General features: G+C 34.7%; 1 protein-coding gene across 1 annotated transcript in view; it reads right to left on the reverse strand.

Annotated features, from left to right (window-relative positions):
• Nucleotides 1-1,664: 1,664 nt before the first annotated feature.
• Nucleotides 1,665-23,819, reverse strand: part of zgc:103755 (uncharacterized protein LOC449988 homolog) — a 103,729-nt gene continuing 81,574 nt past the window's right edge. Inside the window, exons 11-15 of the mRNA XM_056477114.1 lie at nucleotides 21,767-21,904; nucleotides 15,281-15,404; nucleotides 10,652-10,716; nucleotides 9,893-9,968; nucleotides 1,665-5,755 (exon numbers count right to left, since the gene is read on the reverse strand). Coding sequence (XP_056333089.1) covers nucleotides 5,362-5,755; nucleotides 9,893-9,968; nucleotides 10,652-10,716; nucleotides 15,281-15,404; nucleotides 21,767-21,904 — 797 coding nt within the window. The 3' untranslated portion in view covers nucleotides 1,665-5,361. The remainder of the gene's footprint in view (nucleotides 5,756-9,892; nucleotides 9,969-10,651; nucleotides 10,717-15,280; nucleotides 15,405-21,766; nucleotides 21,905-23,819) is intronic.

The following is a 23,819-nucleotide window of genomic DNA, read 5'->3' on the forward strand; positions in this document are numbered from 1 at the left end:
GTTGGATTTAGGTTTGGGGAAGGTGTATGTTTGGGTTAAGGGTTGGGGAAAGTTTAGATATTAACTTTGATGGTTGGGTTTACGTTGTGGTAGGTGTAGACGTTAATAGCTGTAGTGGTTGGGTTTAGGTTTGGGGAAAGTGTAGACGTTAATAACTGGTGATTGGGTTAAGGGGTGGGGAAGGGTTAGACATTAATATCTGATGCTTTAGTTAAGGGTTGGGGTAGGTGTAGACATTGATAACTATGATGGCTGGGTTTAGGTTTGGGGAAGGTGTAGACGTTTATAATTGTGATGGTTGGGTAAAGGGGTGGGGTAGGTGTAGACATTAATAACTGATGGCTGGGTTTAGGTTTGGGGAAGGTGTAGATGTTAATAACGATAGTGGGTTGAGTTTAGGTTTGGGGAAGGTGTAGACGTTAATGACGATGATGGTTGGGTTTAGGGTTGTGGAAGATGTAGACATTAATGACTGATGGTTGGGTTTAGGTTTAGGGTAGGTGTAGACATTAATGATGATGGTTGGGTTTAGGGTTGGGGAAGATGTAGATGTTAATGACTGATGGTTGGGTTTAGGTTTGGGTAGGTGTAGACGTTAATAACTGATGGTTGTGTTTAGGTTTGGGGAAGGTGTAGAAGTTAATGACTGATGGTTGGGTTTAGGGTTGGGGAAGATGTAGACGTTAATAACTGTGATGGTTGGGTAAAGGGGTGGGGTAGGTGTAGACATTAATAACTGATGGCTGGGTTTAGGTTTGAGGAAGGTGTAGATGTTAATAACGATGGTGGTTAAGTTTAGGTTTGGGGAAGGTGTAGACATTAATGACGATGATGGTTGGGTTTAGGGTTGGGGAAGATGTAGAAGTTAATGACTGATGGTTGGGTTTAGGTTTGGGGTAGGTGTAGACGTTTATGACGATGGTTTGGTTTAGAGTTGGGGAAGATGTAGATGTTAATGACTGATGGTTGGGTTTAGGTTTGGGGAAGGTGTAAAAGTTAATAACTGATGGTTGGGTTTAGGTTTGGGGAAGGTGTAGAAGTTAATAACTGATGGTTGGGTTTAGGGTTGTTGTAGGTGTAGACGCTAATAACTGTGATGGTTGGGTTTAGGTGTGGAGTAAGTGTAGACTGTAATAGCTGATGTACGGGGCCATCTTGCCAACAACATAGTTTTGACATGTATCCATAACTTAAATTCATGCCTCTAACGTACTACAAGTATTGCCTCTTCATGTTACGCTCATCTTGCAGTAAGCAGACAGACCCTACTCAGTCATTTCACTCAGCGATCATCGTTAAAACACCTCTCGGGCAGTATGATCAGGCATACTGGCTGAATAGGGAAACATCAAACTCTCCAAAATTTGCTTGTCTATCTTATCATTAAATTTCATATTAGGAATCATCAATAAAATTAAACAACAACTGTTTCTTTAGTTTCATCTCTAAACGTTTGAATCACACAAAGTCTACAGAAAGTCTACAGCTTGCATTTCCAGTCTGCCACAATCACATACGTACGAACGGAAGTCTATAGAGAGAAAAGTGCAGTGTGACCACCGATTAAGAAACTAAAGTAGTGTAAACTAAGGAAAGGAGGGAGGGAGAAGGAAACAAACGAAAAGAAAGAAAGAAAGAAAGAAAGAAAGAAAGAAAGAAAGAAATATATTATAACCTTTTTATTGTAATCAGCGGACATTCCTTGCAAATTACACTGAGTAATTCAAAGATCTGCATGTCACTGCTACAAGATTACATTTAAATTCACACAAAATATACACCCAAACACACTGCTAAGCAGATCATTTACAGATAGTACAAAACACCCCTGTGGAAACCAGCTGAAATGTGCAATAAGTCTCCAACTTGTATTGGAAATTGTCTCATTTTATAACCCTTTTCAGTTATAGTCTTTCTGACAAAACGTTAGCTCGTTGTAATTTTTCACCCCCCAAGTATTTCTCCTTCCAGAGTTTCTGATATGAATGTCTGAAATGTTCCAAAACAATGTCTTTTCATTCATTTCATCATTAGTGCAAAATGATCATCAAGGAATCATTCTTCTCTGATTCCTGCATTTAAACTCTAGACATTGCAGAATTAAAAAGCTTGCTACGTAACTGTGAATAACAAAATAAATCAATCCAAAAAATCCTTCAATTAAAAAAACAAACAAAAAAAAAAAAACTAATAAATACGAACAAACACCCACAAATGATAAGCAATAATTTTCAGACTCTCATCCAGTATTTCATTATCTAATATAAATAACTTCTAAATTCAATGTTCTTAACAATTGTTTGATCTGCTATTAAAGACTCTACATCATCGAAAACAAAAGTCACAAAAATGTCTGTGATATATGCTCAAAGTACTAATGGTAGCTTGATTTAGACTTCATGGTTTGGTCTGGGTATAATCTTTCATAGACTTTTGATTACAATTTGATTAATAATAAAAGTGACTAAAGTTTCTATAAGGAATCTCTTAGTCAAGAGGAACACAAACAACTGATTAAGGGTTCATTTCACATAAACCATGTTTTTTTTATAGTAATGCACTACATTTACAATGTTTTTTTAATGTAAACGCACACTTGATGGATGTGTGTGGCTGTTAACGTGTATTCAGGCTGTCGCAGATAAGAATGTCATAATTCCATGAATTCCAACTACTGATCTACATATAATGATAATAATAATAATAATGATTTATAGTTTGTCAAAATTATTAGCTTTAACAGACTTTAATACATCTTTGATCATTGATAAAAGTGACTAAAGTTTAAATAAGGAATCTCTCAATCAAGAGAAAAACAAATAACTGATTAAGAGTTCATTTCACAAACAACATGTTTTTTTTTCATAGCAATGCACTACAATAACAACTTTTTTTTTCAGTGTAAATGCACACTTGATGGAGGTGTGACCGTTAACATGTTCAATCTGTCACAGGTAAGAATGTCATAATTTCACGAATTCCACCTTCTGATCTATATATGATAATAATAATAATAATAATAATAATAATAATAATAATAATAATAATAATGATTTATAGTTTGTCAAATTTAGCTCAAAATTGTCAAAAAAATGCTTTCATAAACTTTAATGCATCTTTGATCACAGATAAAAATGACAAAAATTTCTATAATGAATCTCTCAAGCAAGAGCAAAACAACAACAAAAAAACCTAATTAAGCGGTCATTTCACACACAGCATGTTTTTACATCCCAATGCACTACATTTTCATTGTTTTTTTCAGTATAAATGCACACTTGATGGAGGTGTGTGACCGTTAACGTGTGTTCGCACTGTCGCAGATAAGAACTTCTGAACTGAATGATATCCATCTATTGATCTATATATGCTAATATAATAATAATATTAATAATAATAATAATAATTATTAATATTATTATTATTATTATTATTATTATTTGTAAATTTGTGTTCTTTTTCAAATATTTCACAATTAATGTTTAACGGAGTAATTACATTTTCACTGTATTTCTTATAATCTTATTCTTAGTCTTATTTCTTTCTTTTTTAAAACAATTTAAAGGTCAATATTTTTACCCCACTACACATAGCCTTGAGAATCCTCGTTCAAAAAAAGATAATGAATAAAAACTTGAAGGAAGTATGTAGAGGGAGAATAGGGGCTGATCACACCTTTTGCGTTACATCTTTTGAATTGTTTACTAATGGCAGTGAGCGTTTTTCTGCGCACTGCTTATGTGCCCTGAGCACCTCGTGCTTTAACCGCCTGCTGTGCCTCACGTTTTTGCCGTTGCGCACTCGCACATGAAAAAAAGTCAACTCTGAGTGGAAAAAGCATGCTACGTTAGTCACGTCTTTTTCATTGACCAATCAAATGAAAGCAGAGGTGGGGTTTCTGTTAAGGTGACAGCAGTGTTTGTGTTGTCAAGATGACTTTAGAGACTTCTGAAAATGGAGGAGAGACTAGTGGTTGCTGTTTTGAGTTATCCAGAGCTGTACGACTTTACTCGCACACAATACGCAGCAGATTCAGTCATTGCCTAGTGAAATAAAAAAATTGTGTTGCAAGGTAATGACTAAATCAGCTGCATATTGTGCGTGAGTGTTGCTATTGATATTGATATCATTTTAATATTTAATAATATTGTGATATTCAAAATTTGTGAAGTCATGTGAAAAAACAGTAACCACTAGTCTTTCCTCTATCTTCAAAAGTCTCTGTAGTTGTCTTGACAACACAAACACTGCAGTCAACTCAATGGAAACTCCGCCTTAGCTATCGTTTGATTGGAGAATGATAAAGACGCGACTGACTTAACAGCGCACAGAGTACAACGACAAAAACATGCGGCATAACCAGCGTGCAATACGCTCATCAGATTTTTTAGATGAGAGTGGAGAGAACAATGCACGAGATGAAACTGGTAACAAGGAACAAGGACCAGCCGATTAAACCGGCAAACATCCTGGCACCATCTTGAAATGGATATAATAAATTAGTTATTAGAAATTAGTTTGAGAAAATATTATGTTTAAAAATGTGACAAAAACAAATCTCTCTATTAAGTATTTCACAGGAGAGCTAATAATTTTGACTTCAACTGTATATATAATTCTAATATAATCATAAATCACTGAATCTGCCATGTTTCTCACTGACAAAAGCAAATATTCAAATTTCCCATTCGTCAAAAACGAATATTAGGTGCAACAAACATGTAAATATGATTTAGTCTACATGACTTCAATGCACCATATGCCTTTTAGCAGTAACAACTGCAACAGTGTGGAACAATCAAGTACAATCTCAGCTGGTTAGATCTTAGATTACAATGATTTTAAAGTGCTTATTATTTATTTGTAACTTCTCTGGCAATAAGATGAAAAGTTTCTGAACATAAGTGCCATTTTCTGAAGAGACTTACACCTGTCTAAACGAGTCGAAGCTACGCTTTATCCTTTCGAGCTCTCTTCTGAGGGGATTTGAGGAGCTGATATAGTCACAGTTATTGAAGTTATTAAATTGTCTGAACTTCTTAAATCCTGCTGTTCAAGTCATTGTCCTCGCCCACATACTTTTATTAAAGTGCTCAGAGTTTGCTGTTTACTTCAACAGATGGATCTGAAGTCAAACCTCAGAAGAATTAAAATGCAATACATCTCAAACATAACATTTAGTTAGTTCGGGAAAATATATTAAACTGTTTATCAGCTATAAACATCTCAATCTTAGTGCAGCTAGAGAGAAAGACTAAAAAAAGTCTGCTCAGTTTGGCCGAAATGTGAAAACAAATCCCAGGAAATAAAAGCCAGATGGGTGGAGAGACGGGAAGCCCATGTTTTTGGAGTGTGGTGGTCTCAGCTGCCTTCATCCACCAGCTTGGCTCCGTTGATACCGCGGTATGTGACCCTGCTGGGTCGCACCAGAACCCCGTGGCCAGGTCGGCAGCTGAAGTAGCGTCGGCTGCCCACAGAACCGTCGTTTTTTCCTTTCGGGCTTCGCAGCTCAAGGCCCAGCCAGAGGCCAGGGGCAAATTCAGCTGTGCCAATGTAGCGGATGGTGGCCATCTCATTGGCGCTAATTAGCAAGACCTGCATGCCCAGGTGGAGTTTGACAGTGCCATCTGAGCCAGGACAACTGGTGGTGCCACCCACTCGAATAGGCCCTGGGCCAGCGCTGCTGTTTGCCCTTGATGCACCCCAGCCAGCGCTGACTGTGCTCCAGCGGCGACGCAAATTATTGGAACGGTTCCTGAGGGACGACAACAGAAGGCAAAGAGTATTTGACAATGGGATACTAAAAGTATGGTATGGAAAAAATAGAATGGAATGTGGAATGTGTTGTCAGCCACCGATACACTTCCAGGTTGATGTGACTATTTTTAATTTGACAAGATTCCTTTTACAGCACCGCTAATGTGATTTAATCAAAATATAGTTCTTTAAATAAACTTAAGCATTCATTTATTTGTTTAAAGCGTATTAGCGTAAAATGACATGAATGCAGTTTAAATTCAAACTCCATCAGGATTTGCAGCTGAGCGTAGAAAATCACTTGAAAATACTGCGGTAAAATTAATTTCCACATTTTAAAGTTATGAAACTAAATAATTTAAACCCATTTTGTATCGAATCTCAATCAGGCAGTGAAGATGATTGATTTTAAACCAGCTCCTAATTGTGGTGAGTTTAAAAAGGCATGACCAGAAGTCCATAAGTGGGCTTGTTCAAAATTAAAAGTCCCCATGCATATACACTCTAAAAAAAATACTGGGTGTAATAGAGACTAACCCAACTGCTGAGGTAACTTTTTTTAATTAAATTAATAGGACCAAGTTTAACCCAATGTTTGGGTTGGTTTATATTTTACCCAATTTGGGTTTAAATAATCTAGCATTTTTTAAGTGTACCCTATTGATACTAATATGAAATATTGGAGACTGAAAATGACTAAATTGTCCAATTCAGTGTTCTTTTAATGGTGTCATGCACATAACACGCGAAAGCTATACCAGTCAAGCTGCTGTTATTTCCTATACTACAGATCAGATCCACAGAGATCAACAGGAAAAATAGTACTAATAAATTTCATCAATTCAGAAGTAAGCAATATTGTTTTCTGTAGGGATGCTTATAAGTGAATTAAATGCATTTTAGAATTGATTAAATGTATGCAGTTAGGAGCAACTTCTAAAGTGAAATACTATTTTGGCAGATGACTTGAATAGCTCTGTTTGGAATTAAATCATTAACTTTGACTGGAATAACTGTGTAGAGGAGTGAATCAAACATATTGCAAGCGTAAATAAATAATAGAGGGCAAAGATAAAAGTGAAATAAGTAGAGTCAGATATTCAGGTACAATAATACGATACGATACTATCATTATATTTTGCCTCTGATATATCACAAGAATATATATCACAAGAAAACAATCCACAAAATATCATGATATTTGTAAACGAAGGGGGGCAATGCACAAAAAAAATTATAAGATGTATTTTATTAACAGAACAGATATTTTGTGGAATTGTAACATTGATAGATGTTCGACCCGACACTACAAGAAGTGCCACCTCCTGTACTGTCTAAGTGGTAAACGGTAGTAGTGCAAAGCTGATGAATTAATTCATATCTTTTGTACCTTTAAATAAATATGGATACTTGGCTATATCAATAAAGTATCACGGGTGCAATTATCACAAACTTAGCACCCAGTGTATCCGGAAAGTATTCATAGTGCTTCACTTTTTCTACATTTTTTATGTTACAGCTTTATTCCAAAATGAATTAAATTCATTTATTTCCCTTAAAGTTCTCCACACAATACCCCATAATTACAATGTGAAAGAAGATTTTTTGAAATTTTAAAAATAAAAAAGCTGAAAAGTCACATGTACATAAGTATTCACAGCCTTTGCCGTGAAGCTCTAAGTTGAGCTCAGGTACATTCTGTTTCCACTGATCATTCTTGAGATGTTTCAGCAGCTTAATTGGAGTTCACCTACGGTAAATTCAGTTGATTGGACATGATTTGAAAAGGCATGCACCTGTCTATATAAGGTCCCAGGTTTGACAGTGCATGTCAAAGCACAAAATGGAACCAGCTACTAGACGGTTCGATTAGTCTTTCGCCCCAAGCATGAAGACAAAGGAATTGTCTGTAGACCTGCGAGACAGGATTTTCTCGAGTCACGAGACTGGGGAAGGCTACAGAATCGTTTCTGCTGCTCTGAAAGTTCCAATGAGCACAGTGGGCTCCATAATCCTTTATTGGAAGATGTTTGGAACCACCAGGACTCATCCTAGAGCTGGCCGGCCATCTAAGCTGAGTGATCGGGGGAGAAGGGCCTTAGTCAGGGAGGTGATCAATAACCTGATGGTCACTCTGTCTGAGCTCCAGCATTCTTCTGTGGAGAGAGGAGAACCTTACAGAAGGACAACAAACTGAGCAGCAATCCACCAATCAGGCCTGTATGGTAGAGTGGCCAGACGGAAGCCACTCCCCGCCTGGAATTTGCCAGACATTTGCCAAGGCATTTGAAGGACTCTCAGACCATAAGAAACAAACTTCTCTGGTCTGATGAGACAAAAATTTAACTCTTTGGAGTGAATGAGAGGCGTTACATTTAGAGAAAACCAGGCACCACTCATCACCAGGCTAATACCATCCCTACAGTGAAGCATGGTGGTGGCAGCATCATGCTGTGGGGATGTTTTTCAGCAGCAGGAACTGGAAGACTAATCAGGATAGAGGGAAAGATGAATGCAACAATGGACAGAGACATCCTAAATGAAAACCTACTTCGTGCTCTTGACCTCAGACTGGGGCGACAGTTTATCTTCCTGCAGGGCAATGACCCAAAGCACACCGCCAAAATATCAATGGAGTGGCTTCACAACAACTCGGTGAATGTCCTTGAGTGGCCGAGCCAGAGCCCTGACCTAAATCCTACTGAACATCTCTGGAGAGATCTGAAAATGGCTGTACATCGTCGCTTTCCATCCAACCTGATAGAGCTTGAGAGGTACTGCAAAGAGAAATGAGCAAAAATTCCCAAAGACAGGTGTGCCAAGCTTGTGGCATCATATTCAAAAAGACTTGAGGCTTTAATTGAAGTATTATGAATGTATTATGAATGTAAGTATGAACAAAGTATTGAGCAAAGGCTGTGAATACTTATGTACATGTGGTTTTTCAGGTTTTTTATTTTTAATAAATTGGCAACAATTTCTAAAAAATAAATTAATTTAATCCATTTTGAAATAAGACTTTTACATTAAAAAATGTGGAAAAAGTGAAGCGCTATGAATATTTCCCAGCTTCATTGTACATAAGTACACTCCTCACAAATCTTTTAAATTCATATTTTTAATAGGAAGCTACACAATATTATATTTGTGCAAGTACATTGGCTAAGTCAATACTGAAGCCAAATCTGGAGCTTATCTAACAAAATAACTTATGGTAACGGTCCAAAAACTAGTACAGCCAAATTGATGTTATAGAATAATATTAAATACAAATTAAAAAATAAGGAAAAATTAAGAGAATCAAAAAAAAAATTATAAATTGAAAAATTATTATATGATAATTGATAATGATAATTGTCTTATCTTTTAATTTCTAAATATGTTTGGTCACTAAAACATTATTTTAATAACTATATCTGTTAAATAAATATGTTTTGTTTAAATGCACCAAAATAGATTGCCTATATTAACTGAGAAATGGATAAAAAATAAATAAACGGGGTGTACTCAATTGTGCTGAGCATTGTACAATGTGTGCTATTGCCAAAAATATACCCACGCCACCTAACTTTGGTTTCGTGGTCCTGGGGCCCACATTATATTGTATATTCAATATTTTTATTATGTTTAGATAAACTTGTTTTTTTATATAAACATTTATATTTCAACAACAGAAATCGATATGGAATGATTATATCAACAGCCCTAAGGGAAATAATAAATGCCGGAATCAGCTAACTATTCTAACTAATTAACAGATTATTAAATAAACATGGTGTTTGGCTTAATTAAAACTTTTTTGTTTGTTTTAGTGAGTCTTTAGTGACTCAAAAAAAGTTTGGTAACACTTTGGATGAAGTACCAACTCCCAGTTTTACTGGCCTATTATTACCTACTGGACTATTACCTATTATTAGGATATTTATACCTATAAAATATGATCTTATACTACATCCCTATTGCCTGATCACATCTCTAATTACTAACTATTATTAAACAGCTGTTTAGTAGTTTATTGAGCTAAACGTTTTAGTCAATAGTTTATTAATAGTAATAGGTGTACCTTAACATAAAGAGTGGCTAGAAATGTAAAAATATACATTTATATAATTTAGTCATTTAACATTATTCTCACCTGCTTGCTTGAGCTTTGCGACTTGGTTCTCTCTGTGTGGCAATGGCTGAGGAGGTGCTGAAAGTGCGGCGAATACCTATAACAAACATATACAGTTGAAGTCAGAATTATTAGACCCTAGCCCCTTGATTTTTTTTCTTTTTTAAATATTTCCCAAACTATGTTTAACAGAGCAAGGTAATTTTCACAGTATGTCTGATAATATTTTTTCTTCTGGGGAAAGTCTTATTTGCTGTATTTCGGCTAGAATAAAAAAATAAAATAAAAAAAAGGAATAAAATAAAAAGTTTTTAATTTTTTAAACAACATTTATGTTTTTTTCGATTGTCAACAGAACAAACCATCGTTATACAATAACTTGCCTAATTACCCTAACCTGCCTAGTTACCCTAATTAACTTAGTTAAGCCTTTAAATGTCACTGTAAGCTGTATAGAAGTGTCTTGAAAAATATTATTTACTGTCATCCTGGCAAAGATAAAATAAATCAGTAATTAGAGATGAGTTATTAAAACTATTATGTTTAGAAATGTGTTGAAAAAATCTTCGGTTAAACAGAAATTGGGGAAAAAATAAACATGGGGGGGGGGGGGGGGGTGGTTAATAATTCTGACTTCCACTGTACATCTGCTTAATTAAATGACCAAATTCCTGAAAATTGACAGTTTTGTGTGGAAAAAGAATGACTAAACTGTGTTCAGTCTTACAAAGCTTTGACAGGGAAAAGGGAATCAGACAACAGACAAGCGGAATGGCTCACCTGTGAAGGAATAGTTCATCCGAGACGAGGACAGCTCTGACAGACAGTCCACTGAGCCATGAATCCTGCTAGTTAAAACAAAGTGAACGTTCAGTATTACTTCCTCCACTGCACTTTTACAACTGATGCACTGCCAAAAAACTGTCAAGACGCATTATTTTACCCTTGCGTATTCTCTGTAAGCTGTCAAACAACAAATATATCACTTCAAAATAGTGACAGTCACATGGGTTTATTTTGACAAATGCTTGTCAAAACTGGCACAAACAATCTGATATAAATATAAAGCAGACTCTCGAACCTTTATGATCGGACAGAAACAAAGAAGAAAAAGGAAATTATCTCCAGTGGACAGGTAAAAAACTTTGAAATTATAATTTTTGAAGTAAGCATGAAATAATACATGGTACCCATTTTACCTTTATACTGGACAGATTTCAGGTTGAATTCAAGTCTATTGGGGACTAAATGGAGTACAAGTAAGGTTCTTTTATACCACAACAGAGCCAGACTTAAAGTCTGTGTGAAATCAACACATTGTTTTTATTTAGGTGAATAATTAATATAAGTTAATCTACTTAAAATAAATTAGTTATGTTATCTTCAATTAAAATCTGAATATTTGCTGAATACTGCATTTGTAGTGGTGATCCTTCTGTGTTGACATCAGTTTGACAGTTTTAACCACAATATTCTTAACAACGCCCCCTTACAGTTAATTTGCTATGAGGGATTGATAGGCAAAAAAAAAAAGCCCCGCCCCTAACAAATATTTTGTTACAGTTGGAAGTACATCAACATGTTAAAGGCAAAGGTAATGTTATGTTTAATTTAATAAAATATCCAAAAAAATAAAAACCACTAGAATAGTGTTATATATGGGCTGACTTTTTTTGAAATTATTAAATAACCCATCTCTGTGAGCCATGTAATGCAAGTGGATGAAAACTTGAAGATTCTTAATCCTTGCAAAACAAACACAGTGTTTTGAAGCCAAACTACAAGCGTGTTAAAGGGGTGGGTTAGAATACTTAAAACATATTTTATAGCAATCACTTCCTGCACAGCAATCATTGTTGATGACACATGTACAGTTGATATCAGAATTATTAGCCCCGCTTGGAATTATTTTTTGTCTTTTTTAAATATTTCCCAAATTATGTTTAACAGAGCAAGGAAATTTTCACAGTATGTCTGATTGTTGATTGGTTGGTCTGTTGGTTGGTTGGTTGGCTGAACTGTTGGTTGGTTGGCTGGCTAATTGATTGGTTGGCTGGCTGGTTGGCTGATTGGTTGGTTGGTTGGTTGGTTAAGCGGTCGATCAATCTGTCATTTGGCTGGTTGGTTGATTGGTTAGCTGATTGTTAGTTGGTTGAATAGTTTGATTGGCTGATTGTTGGTCAATGGCTGGCTGATTGGTTGGTTGGTTGGCTAATTGTTGGTTGGTTTGTTGTTTGCCTGATTTTTGGTTAGTTGGTTGGTTGGTTTGTTGGTTGGCTGATTTTTGGTTAGTTGGTTGGTTGGTTGGCTGATTGGATGGTTGGTTGGATAATTGTTTGTTGGTTGATTGGCTGCTTAATTAATTGATTTAAACATTTAATGACAGCTTCAGTAAGAATGCAAGTCTGAATATCCACTGTGAGTATAAATGTCAAGTGAAATATATTTAGCCAAAATATTACTGTTCAATTATGAGATTGCATTATTTTATCTCATAACCATGGGTGTTTTTAAAGGAATAACTTGAACAACTTCCCATATTGCATTATATGGACAAAGACATTACTCGTTTTTTTTTTTTTTTTTCACAAAATTTAGCCAAAATATTGCCGTTCAGTTATGGGATTACATTCTTTTATTTATTAATTATGGGTGCTTAAAGCAACTTTGGACAGTTTCCCATATTGGACAAAGATATTACTTTTAACTCTTGTTTTATGTTACAAAAAAAAAAAGTCATAAAAGAAAAAAAATCCTAAAACGCAGAATAATTGAAAAATAAATGGTAGATGAAGAATTCCTCTAGGGCTCGTAATATGCATCAGGAAAGTAAAGAGTCTATTTTTTTATTTCAATTTGACTTAAAACGCCTCTGCCACATGAAAAAAAAATGTGTGCAAAGACAGGTTGGGATCTCTCCATTGGCTCGGCTAGCACTGTGTCTGTCGCTGCCCTGAGGGTTAATTAAGAAGACAGAACGAAAGAAAGCTTCTAGAACAATGTGCTTATCAGTCAGTCAGCTGCAGGAATACAATGAGCCAGAAAAAGAGGAGTACGGCACAGGTGAATGGCTCAGAATTAAGAATATATGATTCATGACAGATGGAAGGTGATACGAACATTGATCATTTGTTAAATAACCAGCAGGGGAATAAAAGCTGTAAAAGCTACAGGGGGACAAACGGGGGGCAGATCGCTGCTGATAGAAAGGATTACAGCCATAATGGAAGACTGACTGAAGGGAAGTAAATCGAATAAAAATAAAGAGCTTTGGTTTGAATCAAAAGAAAGTGGAAAATAAGCAATTTTACAGTATCTTGGTGTCAAATGAAAGAAGTAAAAGTCAAATACAACATTTGTTTTATTAAAAATGCAGGGTTCCCAATCTACGCCAAATTTAAGGACTTTTCCTGACTTTCACTGACAAAAAGCTGAATTTCCAGCACATCGCTGCACTTCTCCTTAAGCATGTGACCTGATTTAGATGTGCCGTGTGATATTATCGCAGCACACATTCAGACAAAATCTATTTAATCAATATATTATAATTGTTGTAGCATTTTTTAGTGGCCAAGCAGCGAAGCTGTGATGGCACCTATTGCTTCCGTTAGCGTTCCTATTAGTTTTATTCTTCTTCCGCTTCTTCTTCCGCCGGATTTAAATAGCAGCCCATATCTGTACACAGGAAAGTTGTATATTTTGGCACAATGATAGAGGGCAGTGTCAACACGAACCACAGCAAACCTGAAGTCTCTATCTCAAACTCTCTAGCGCCACCACTTGTCCAAATTTTCACTTATGTTTATTGTTAAAACTTTTGAACCGAATGGGCTATTTTGGCTAAACTTTTAGGACTTTTTTAAAGACCGTTATGAATAAAATTTTAGATTCATAAAGGGATAAACGCTAAGGAATTTTCAAATGGCCCAGATGGAAAAGATTTGTATTTGTCCTATCATATGTCCTATTATAATTTAATACATTTAATAATAAAATAATAAACTAATAATACAAAAATTATTATTTTTTTATTATTTCTTAGCCAAATATTACAAATATTGCGTAAAAACAAGCAAGCTCTACTTGTATCCATCCACTTTTTTCCACAACATAAACTTTCTTTATGTTGAAAAAAATAAAAATAATAAATAATATATAATATATATATAATACACTTAATTATTAATACTTAATAATATACTTCAATTGTGTGTGCATGTATATATTTATATATGTGTGTATATATATATATATATATATATATATATATATATATATATATATATATATATATATATATATATATATATATATATACACACACGCACACACAATTAAAGTCAGAATTATTAGCCCCCAGAATTATTAACCCCTGTTTATTTTTTTCCCCAATTTCTGTTTAACGGAGAGATTTTTTTCAACACATTTCTAAACATAAGAGTTATAATAACTCCTTTCTCATAACTGATTAATTCATTCTTGCCGAACTAAAACAAATAAGTAATAATCGTTCTCCAGAAGAAAAAATATTATCAGACATACAGTGAAAATTTCCTTTCTCTGTTAATCATCCTTTGAGAAATATTTAAAAAAGAAAAAATAAATAAAAATTCGAAGGGGGGCTAATAATTCTGACCTCAACAGTATATATACACACACACACACGCACACGCACACGCACACGCACACGCACACGCACATGCACATATATATACACACATACATATGTTTCCATTTTTTGGAAATTGAGATTTATACATCATCAGAAAAAAACTCAATACTGATACAATTGCCTTTAAAATAGTCTAAAATAAGATATTAGCTATGCATATTATTGATAAAAAAATTGTTTTGGTATATTTACAGTAAGACATTTACAATTTATCTAACGGTTTTTGGCATAAATTTAAAACTAATAATTTTGACCCATCCAATATTGTTGCCAAAAATACACTTATGCAAAATAAGACATAACTAGATTTATAATAAAACTGCCCTAAGAAAACCAATGTGTACAAATGTACAATTAATACTGTAAGTTAAAAGTGAGAATCTTGGGGGGAAAGTACAGCAAATATATACAGTGCTGATAAATGATTTGTCTAAAAAAAGCTGATTATGCCACCAATTTTAATCAGACATCCCAACATGGGATCTAATTTGAAATGTCTTTCAGGACAAGGGCAGGGCATTAGCTTCTGCCGGGGCTATTATGTCCCTCATGCAGAAATGACTTGCAAATGTCGATGCACAATCTTATTAATGCTTCTGCACAGAAAGGTCGAAATGTCTGTTCGACAATCAAAGACACAGTCGGCTAGAAATAATCAAGCTAAAAGTCAGCGAGACGCAGAAATAAAACTCAGTTAAGATGCGATTAGGACCGTAAAGTCTCTGTGGCGCACTTGCCTCTGAACTCGTGAGGGTGGAGCGAAGACTCCGTGTTTGGGAGGACAGCTGAAGTATCGTACTCCTCCAACTGATCCGTCATTCTTTCCGCTCGGCTTGTCCAACTCAATCCCCAACCAAAATCCTGTAAGGGACACACGCGCACACACAGTGTAGAAGCAGGCGCATTTTGTGAAATGTAGCTATTCTCTCGTCGACCTGAGCTTGGGTAAACAATCTCCAATCTGTCCTTTCTCACTACAGCTTGAGCCTAAACAAACGAATATCAAATCCTGCGATTTGAGTAAATCCAGTCATTCCTTCCAAAAGCTTTGTAATGCAGGAGCAAACAAACAGTTGCTTTTTAGTAAACAAAGCACAGAGCACAAAACACAGGGTGAGGGGTATTCTATGAATGTTCGAAGAGCAGATGAAAAGGGCAGATTGAGAGGAAAATAGTTTTCACCTTAGAGCCTTCGGTAGCCTATCAATAAAACTGCATGGATAGGGCAGATAAGATTCATGTTCTTGGAAAAAAAAAAAAACACACGAATAGAAAAAGATGATTATCTAGTTGAATCTTCACTGCCACGTAAAGGCACTTAGGTTCAGTTCCTTTCTAGTACACTGTAAAAAGTAAATAGTTGACTTTATTTAAAATAAAAAATAAATATGAGTAAATCAGTTGTTTTAAAGTTATTAGATAAAAATAAAACATAATGATAAAAAAATAAGTTCAGTCAACTTAACAATTCCAAGTTACAGGTTTAGTTATTTTTATTATTATTTTTTAAAGGGTCACGAGACACCAAAACCCATTGTTTATGAGGTGTTGACAGTCATATAAGTGTTCCACGCTGATAAAAACACTATTACGACACATTTATTTCACAAAAAATTGGTTGTTTTTGCGTTATTTCGAGTAAATTCATTCTTCCGGTTTGAAATGAATTTTTAAATCTGCATCACGGCGATTAGATACTTGCATGTATTCCAACGTGGAGAGTGGATATCTCTACCTGTAAGTACATTGTGACGTCTCTGAGTGTGCAGCATTAACTCATGAGAAAGACTTGGTTCAAACCAATCAGCACGCTCTATGAAGCATGATAGTTTCAAAGACTGTTTTTACCTATTACAGCGTTCAGACGGCAGAGCGTCACCACATTTTGCTGCCAAAACAAGTGGAAGAACAAGAATTTGGAGACACGGGTCGTCAGTGTTTTGTTTATTAATGTGCTGCAATGAAGGTTTTGTTTTCATTTCACTGCTATGAGAGCACAGCTGGACTCTTCTGTGGATTACAATGCACGTGACACGCCACAGAAATACGTTTGTAAGGAACATTTTTACCAGAGAACTTTTCGGATCTGGTGAAATCCAGATTTGCCGCTCGTCTAATTTTAAAAATGACAAGGCTCCAGTTGGTGTTGATTGTCCCGTCTCTACAGATTTGGTAAGTGCGTGTGATCGGTGTTCTTTGTTTGTTAATTCAGATGGCAAAGTTAGTTTGTATCGTCAGCAATACTCTTTCAGTTTTTAAAGACGTACCTTAGTCAAAATTATTTAGTTACTAAGTTTACAGTATGTTAATATCACTGCAATATTATAGTATGATATTATAGACTTAAAGATCCTCTATAAATGCTGCTCTCCGAATGTAAACATGTAAACACCTTAATCAAACTATTACCTTTGTGTAGGTTTTTTGGCGCATTTTGTGACAGGATAATCTATACACACAGATTTCTGACGCTACCTACTGAGTGCATCTAACTTACTGAGAAATGCAGAGTTTTTTTTTTCCTCCCATTCGCCGTATGGTATCAAACATTCCATAAAAAATAATACTCTTCCAGCATCTCCTTTGTCACAGGGGCATGCTAGAAATGTTCCTACATGAAAGTGAAAGTGCCAAACTGCAGTTAAAATCGAAAAATTATTAATTTGGCAAATAATTCGATTACTGATGTCCATGTAAACACAGTCACTGTCTTTCTCCCCTGTGTCTGTGTTTGTTTAAAAAAATCAGCATGTGCTCAAACGGAAACTACCATTTTTATTCTTTTATCCCTCTTTCCCTCCCCCGACACTCCCACCTAAACAGAGCTGGACACACCCACTTTCCTGACTTTTTTCAAACTAGAGGTGTGAAAACACCCTGCTGAAACAGGGGGGTATCATGACTTCCAAAAAAAGTAGTTCACCCAAAAATTAAAGTTATCCCATAATTTACTTAACATTAAGCTATCTATTCAATTCAATTCAATTCACCTTTCTTTGTATAGCACTTTTACAATGTAGATTGTGTCAAAGCAGCTTCACATAAAAGATCATAGTAAATTGGAACAGTGGTTCAGTTTTTAGTGTTTAAGTTCAGTTCAGTTTAGCTCAGTTCAGTGTGGTTTAATAATCACTACTGAGAGTACAAACACTGAAGAGCAAATCAATCAATGCCCTGCCTTACCGATCCCAAACCATGCAAGTTAGTGGTGACAGCGGCGAAAGAAAAAAAATAAAATAAAAATGAATAAATAAATAAAAATACATCTATAGTGTATATGATTTATTTTTTCAGACAAACACAGTCGATGTGGTTTTAAATTTTATCCTGGCTCTTTTATGCTGTATAATGTGTTGGGAAGGGTTTTTTCTTTTGAAGTTTCCAGAAGTGCATAAATCTGTCGTAAAACTAACCCATACATCACCAAGCGGTGGATTAATGTGTTTCTGTAACCAAAATATTCCTAATTATCACATTATAAACTATAATCGCTGGTTCCGACAGAGATCAAATGTACGTTATTTGCAACTGATTTATATGACATATGACGCATCATGTAAAACAAAATCATAGCAAATGCTCAATGAATAAACACATCTCATGGGTACTGCTTATATCACAAAATATTTTTACCACAGATGAAGACGAAAACCAAGAAAACAACTTGGCGTTACTGTATAACTTTATACTGTATATTACTCATACAATGTTGCGTACATTTGTCTACTCATCTTAAGGTATGCGTAATACATCGTATAAGTCAGCAGCACACACTGTATGTGCATTTGAAGAAATCCATTGATTGGAGTTCGTAATTTAAAAAAATAAATACATTTTATATATACAGTTGAAGTCAGAATTACTAGCCCCCCTTTGATTTTTTTCTTCTTTTTTAAAATATTTCCCAAATGATATTTAACAGAGCAAGGAAATTTTCACAGTGTGTCTGATGATATTTTTTTCTTCTGGAGAAAGTCTTATTTGTTTTATTTCGGCTAAAATAAAAGCAGTTTTAAATTTTTTAAAAATCCATTTAAAGGTCAAACTTATTAGCCCCTTTAAGCAATTTTTTTATTTTCAATAGTCTACAGAACAAACCTTCATTATACAATAACTTGCCTAATTACTCTAACCTACCTAGTTAACCTACTTAACCTAGTTAAGCCTTCAAATATCACTTTAAGCTGTAAATAAGTGTCTTGAAAAATATCTAGTAAAATGTTATTTACTGTCATCATGGCAAAGATAAAATAAATCAGTTATTAGAAATGAGTTATTAAAACTATTATGATTAGAAATGTGTTGAAAATATCTTCTCTCCGTTAAACAGAAATTAGGGAAAAAATAAACAGGGGGGCTAATAATTCTGACTTCATCTGTACATAGTCTAGAACACTAGTGTTAATCCATTCAGCAAAGTAGCACAGGCATATGTAACCCCCCCAGTCCTCGGCTTGCGTCGTATAGGACCGGCGGGGTTACACATACATAGAGTAGTTTGTTAGAGTTAAATCTGAAAAGTAGCCAAGGCACACATAGATAAATGTCTTCCATGGCTCATGGTGAATAAAAAAAAAGTCTTGGTAATCTGCTTGATTTCAGGGTATTTATTTCGTTTGTCCTGTGCCAGCAAATTTGTGCATAATTTGAGTAAATCACTGTTCATTAACTAATGTCAAAAAAAATATTAATTTGGATTTTATAATAAATTAGTAAACATTGAACTGAAGATTAATACATCATGTATAAGTATTGTTCCTACTTACTTCATGTTAGTAAATACATTAACAAGCATTAACTAATGAAACCTTATTGTATAGTCTTACCTTATTCATTGCTTTACTAAGTCACTCAGAGTTGTCATGAGAGAAAAAAAATGGTATCTAAAGACTTCTGCTAAAGTACTTCATATTTAAAATATCAATGCTAAATAAATGCTGTACAAAACTAATACAAGCGCTGTTGAATGATAAAATACACACAAATATTTACAAATACATATTTACATTTACACACAAATTGTATTTCAATGTATTTACTTATCTGTTTTAAATTTTCCATTATTTTATAGACATATTGTGTGTGATAGTGAGTCAAATGCAGAGACAATTTTTGAAAGAAAAGAAAGTATCCCAGGTGACATATTAAAATGGCAGAGAAACTGACATATTCAGATAAAAAAAAAGTTCTCATGTGTTGCTTAATTTTATTAAAATCATACGTCACATGCATCATTTATCATGTGCATAGTGTATTTTGTCACTCAGTTTCCCTTATGAGAATAATGTGCACAGCAAATCATTACTGGTGCTGTATTGTACTGTTCTCCAACTATACGGTTTAGTTTTAGTTTTTTCAACTGATTTTGATGAAAATGCTGCACCGCTTGATACATTAAAATGCCTTCCACACAAAATTCAGAGTTGAGTTCAACAGCACTCAGCAGTCATTAATTAGTGAACTGGAGAGTCTGTGTTTGAGATTTTTTATGGCAACAGTTCAGCCACTCTGGAGTTTCCAGACCAAGAACCAGCTGCATTCTGGCACAAATATCCAATTGCATTTTAGCAGACTAAATGCACATAATAAATAATTATCAAACTATGTATAATAATAATAATATTATTAATAATAATAATAATAATAATAATAATAATAATAATAATAATAATAATAATAATAAAAACGGCCTCTCCAGCGTTTTCAAAACGCTCTGGTTTCGGGGCTCGAAAACTTAGGCATAGTAGGGACGGATGGCGTAACCGTAGCAAAAGTTGTGCGTTTCAAACTAAAACGTAGTAGTGTAAACGGGACCACAGTGTGTATGCATTAAGTGCTTGTGACTGTTATTACAATTTGCATATGTACATGTTTTTAGACTATGGGAGGAAACCGGAGTACCTGGGGAAAACCCACGTGGACACGGGGAGAAAATGCAAGCTCTGCGCAGAGAGTACAGACGGGCTCAATTAAAACTTAAACCATTGGCCCTCCCGCTGCAAGGCAGCAGCGCCAGCCACTGTGTTGCCTGATCATAGAATTGAGGAGGAGGGAAAAGAGAAGGTTAGAGGTAGGGTTTTCCAAAATGAAGATATGGAATGAAGTTTAGGCAGGATATATATTTATAGTAATTTTGGAATGATCCGATAGGCTAGTCAATGATTAGTGATAAGGATCAGCTGTAGTCGATCATACATTTCTCCTCTCGAAATTAATTTTTTAAAGTTCATTTGTTTTTGTAAGATTATGTATATCAGAAAATTAATCGTGGAACTTGTGATTATTTTAAGTCTATTCAATGACCAAATAAAACTTACATGACAAATAAAAAAAAATGTTTGCACATCTTGGCATTTCTTAATGTTCATTTATTTATTCTTTTCGGCTTAGTCCTTTTATTAATCTGAGGTCACCACAGCGGAATGAATCGCCCATTTCTTAATAGTATAGTTCAAAAAATACATTGCATTGGAATTCATTTATCCATTTCTAAAGCTGTGCAATTGCTTGTAGAACGTATAGATAGTATAGAGACAGAGTAGAGATAGTACAGAAATAGAGATCAGTAGACATAATTCCTGACTACAATTTTCTTTCTATCCCTTGCGTCCAATGTATATAAGGTATAACATTTATAATAGGATTTCAGATCAATGTCTTTTTAAAAAGTGGTAAGTTTGTTTACTTTTATGTAACTTCTGCAAACAATTTTGTAAAATAAGCAAAGAGCCCTGCAATTCTCTGAGTGTCCTTGAAAAATATCAAGTGTACCTTAAATGGCAGTAAATGCAATGTCTAACTTCACAGTGCTGAAGAACTGCTGAGCTCACCTGAGTTCCAGATCCATTAAGCGAACAACCTTTATACGGTATACATTTGAAAACTGCTGCATTCAACTTAAAGACCTGAGAGTAGCAGACATAAACTGCAAGCAGAATGACAGGTAAAGTGTGCATTAAGCGAATTTGAGTGGCTGGCCTTTTTCACGTTTATTAAATGTTTCGCTATCCATTGTGTGATATTAGACACAGTGGAACATTTACGCTGCAACTGAAATATGGCTTTAATTCATCCGGAGGTCTCATATAAAAGAGAGGGATCCAAGAACACTAGCAAAAGAGTAGCCATTGAATTGCTCTAAATGTGCAATTAACCCCGACCTGTAGCACACTTCACAGGGATATCATGTACTGCAGGTGGTTAGAAAAGCAATAGTGTCGTACCTGGAGCAAAACTGGTCTTGCCGTAAAATCGTACAACTCCTGTTCTTTGTCCCACCACCAATACTCGCTCGCCCAAATGCACCTCAGGGCTCTCATGTGCTGTGCTGCTTGCTGAAGGGGTTCTACTGCGAGCAATTCCTGAAAAATAAGAAGGAAAAAGCATTCTAAGCAGAAAGAAAAACAATTGCTAACTATATATTAACTAGAGGTCGACTGATGTATCGGTTTTGCTGATAAATCGGCATAGACAGTTGATTACCAAATGTTTTTGCAGGGTTGTTGTCATTATTCAATGCGAATGAAAGCTCCAACAGCTGTCATTTCACAGGCAACAGAGTTCAGTCAGATGTCTACAGAAGTCTGTAGTGAGATTTACTGAAAATATTTATTTTGTTAGATGACATCATTGTGGTATGTACTTACATTTGTGTATTTACTTATTGACTCTTGATTTTTTTTTTTTTTCTTTGACTGCTGTAACTGTAGTGTGGGACCAAATACTCTCTACTCTAGTGATTTTGCTTTGTAGACAATAAGACATTAAAACTGTTTTAAATTTTTTATATATTAATATTTGCATTAATTGATAATTATAATTAATTACTGCAATATTTTTAATAATTGTCTTTAACTATATATACTTGAAGTCAGAATTATTAGCCTCCCTTTGATTTGTTTTTCTTTTTTAAATATTTCCCAAATGATGTTTAAAAGAGCAAGGACATTGTCACGGTTTGTCTGATAATATTTTTTCTTAAGGGAAATGCTTGTTTGTTTTATTTTGGCTAGAATAAAATCAGTTTTTGATTTTTAAAAAAACATTTTAAGGTCGATATTATTAGCCCCTTTAAGCTATATATTTTTTCAGTAGTCTACAGAACAAACCATCGTTATACACTAACTTGCTTAATTACCCTAGCCTGCATAGTTAACCTAATTAACCTAGTTAAGCCTTTAAATGTCACTTTAAGCTGTTTACAAGTGTCTTGGAAAATATCTGGTCAAATATTATTTACTGTCATCATGACAAAGATAAAATAAATCAGTTATTAAAAATGAGTTATTAAAGCTATTAAGTTTAGAAATGTGCTGAAAAAATATTCTCTCTGATAAACAGAAATTGGGTAAAAAATAAACAAGGGGGCTAATAATTCTGACTTCAACTGTATATACTTTTTCATTTATCTTTTTGACACAGTAGTCTGTTGGGGAAACTTGTGTGTGTTTAATCGCTTTAAGACAAATGGATTAGTTCTTTGTGTTTTCATATTCATGAAATTATACAATGATAGATCATTTGCTATTTGCTAATATCAAAAGTCTTTTATGTTTGGATATTGTATTTGGAATTTGCTTGTTCTCCCCTTGTTCACATCTCCAGGTGCTCCGGTTTCCCCCACAAGTCTAAAGACATGTGGTACAGTTGAATTGGGTAAGCTAAAATTGTCCATAGTGCATGTGTGTGAATGAGAGTGTATGGGTGATTCCCAGTGATGGGCTGCAGATGAAAGGGAATCCGCTGCGTAAAACAAGTGCTGGATAAGTTGGCGGTTCATTCTGTTGTGGCGACCCCAGATTAATAAAGCGACTAAGCCGAAAATAAAATGTATGAATAAATGCGTTTATGAATATGAATGGATCTTTTGAAAGCAGTTGTTTTGAGTTGATGAGTTATTGAATGCTAAATGGTCTCCTCCTATTAAAATTTTACACTGAAGGGTTCTTACAACATATTCACCCATCAGCAACTATAGTTGCTTCGTATTCAAATATGATTTTCTTGAAAAAAAATCTAAAACCTGGAGAAAATAAATGCAAAACATCTTCATATAGGACACTATTAACAAGGCTACATGCATGAGACAATTTTTTAAAATTTGGGCACAAATGGGTTAATAATATTTCCCCTTTAGGTTATATAGTTTCGTACCTTAAAGCTACTAGATACTGTACCTGGAAAACTTAAAAAGCACTTAGTTTAGTAGTATATTTGTTTTAGTATTGCATTATTCAGTCATTTTCTTTTTGGTTTAGTCCCTTTATTAATCTTGGG

Source organism: Danio aesculapii, chromosome 17 (assembly GCF_903798145.1).
Source record: "Danio aesculapii chromosome 17, fDanAes4.1, whole genome shotgun sequence".
Lineage (NCBI taxonomy): Eukaryota > Metazoa > Chordata > Actinopteri > Cypriniformes > Danionidae > Danio > Danio aesculapii.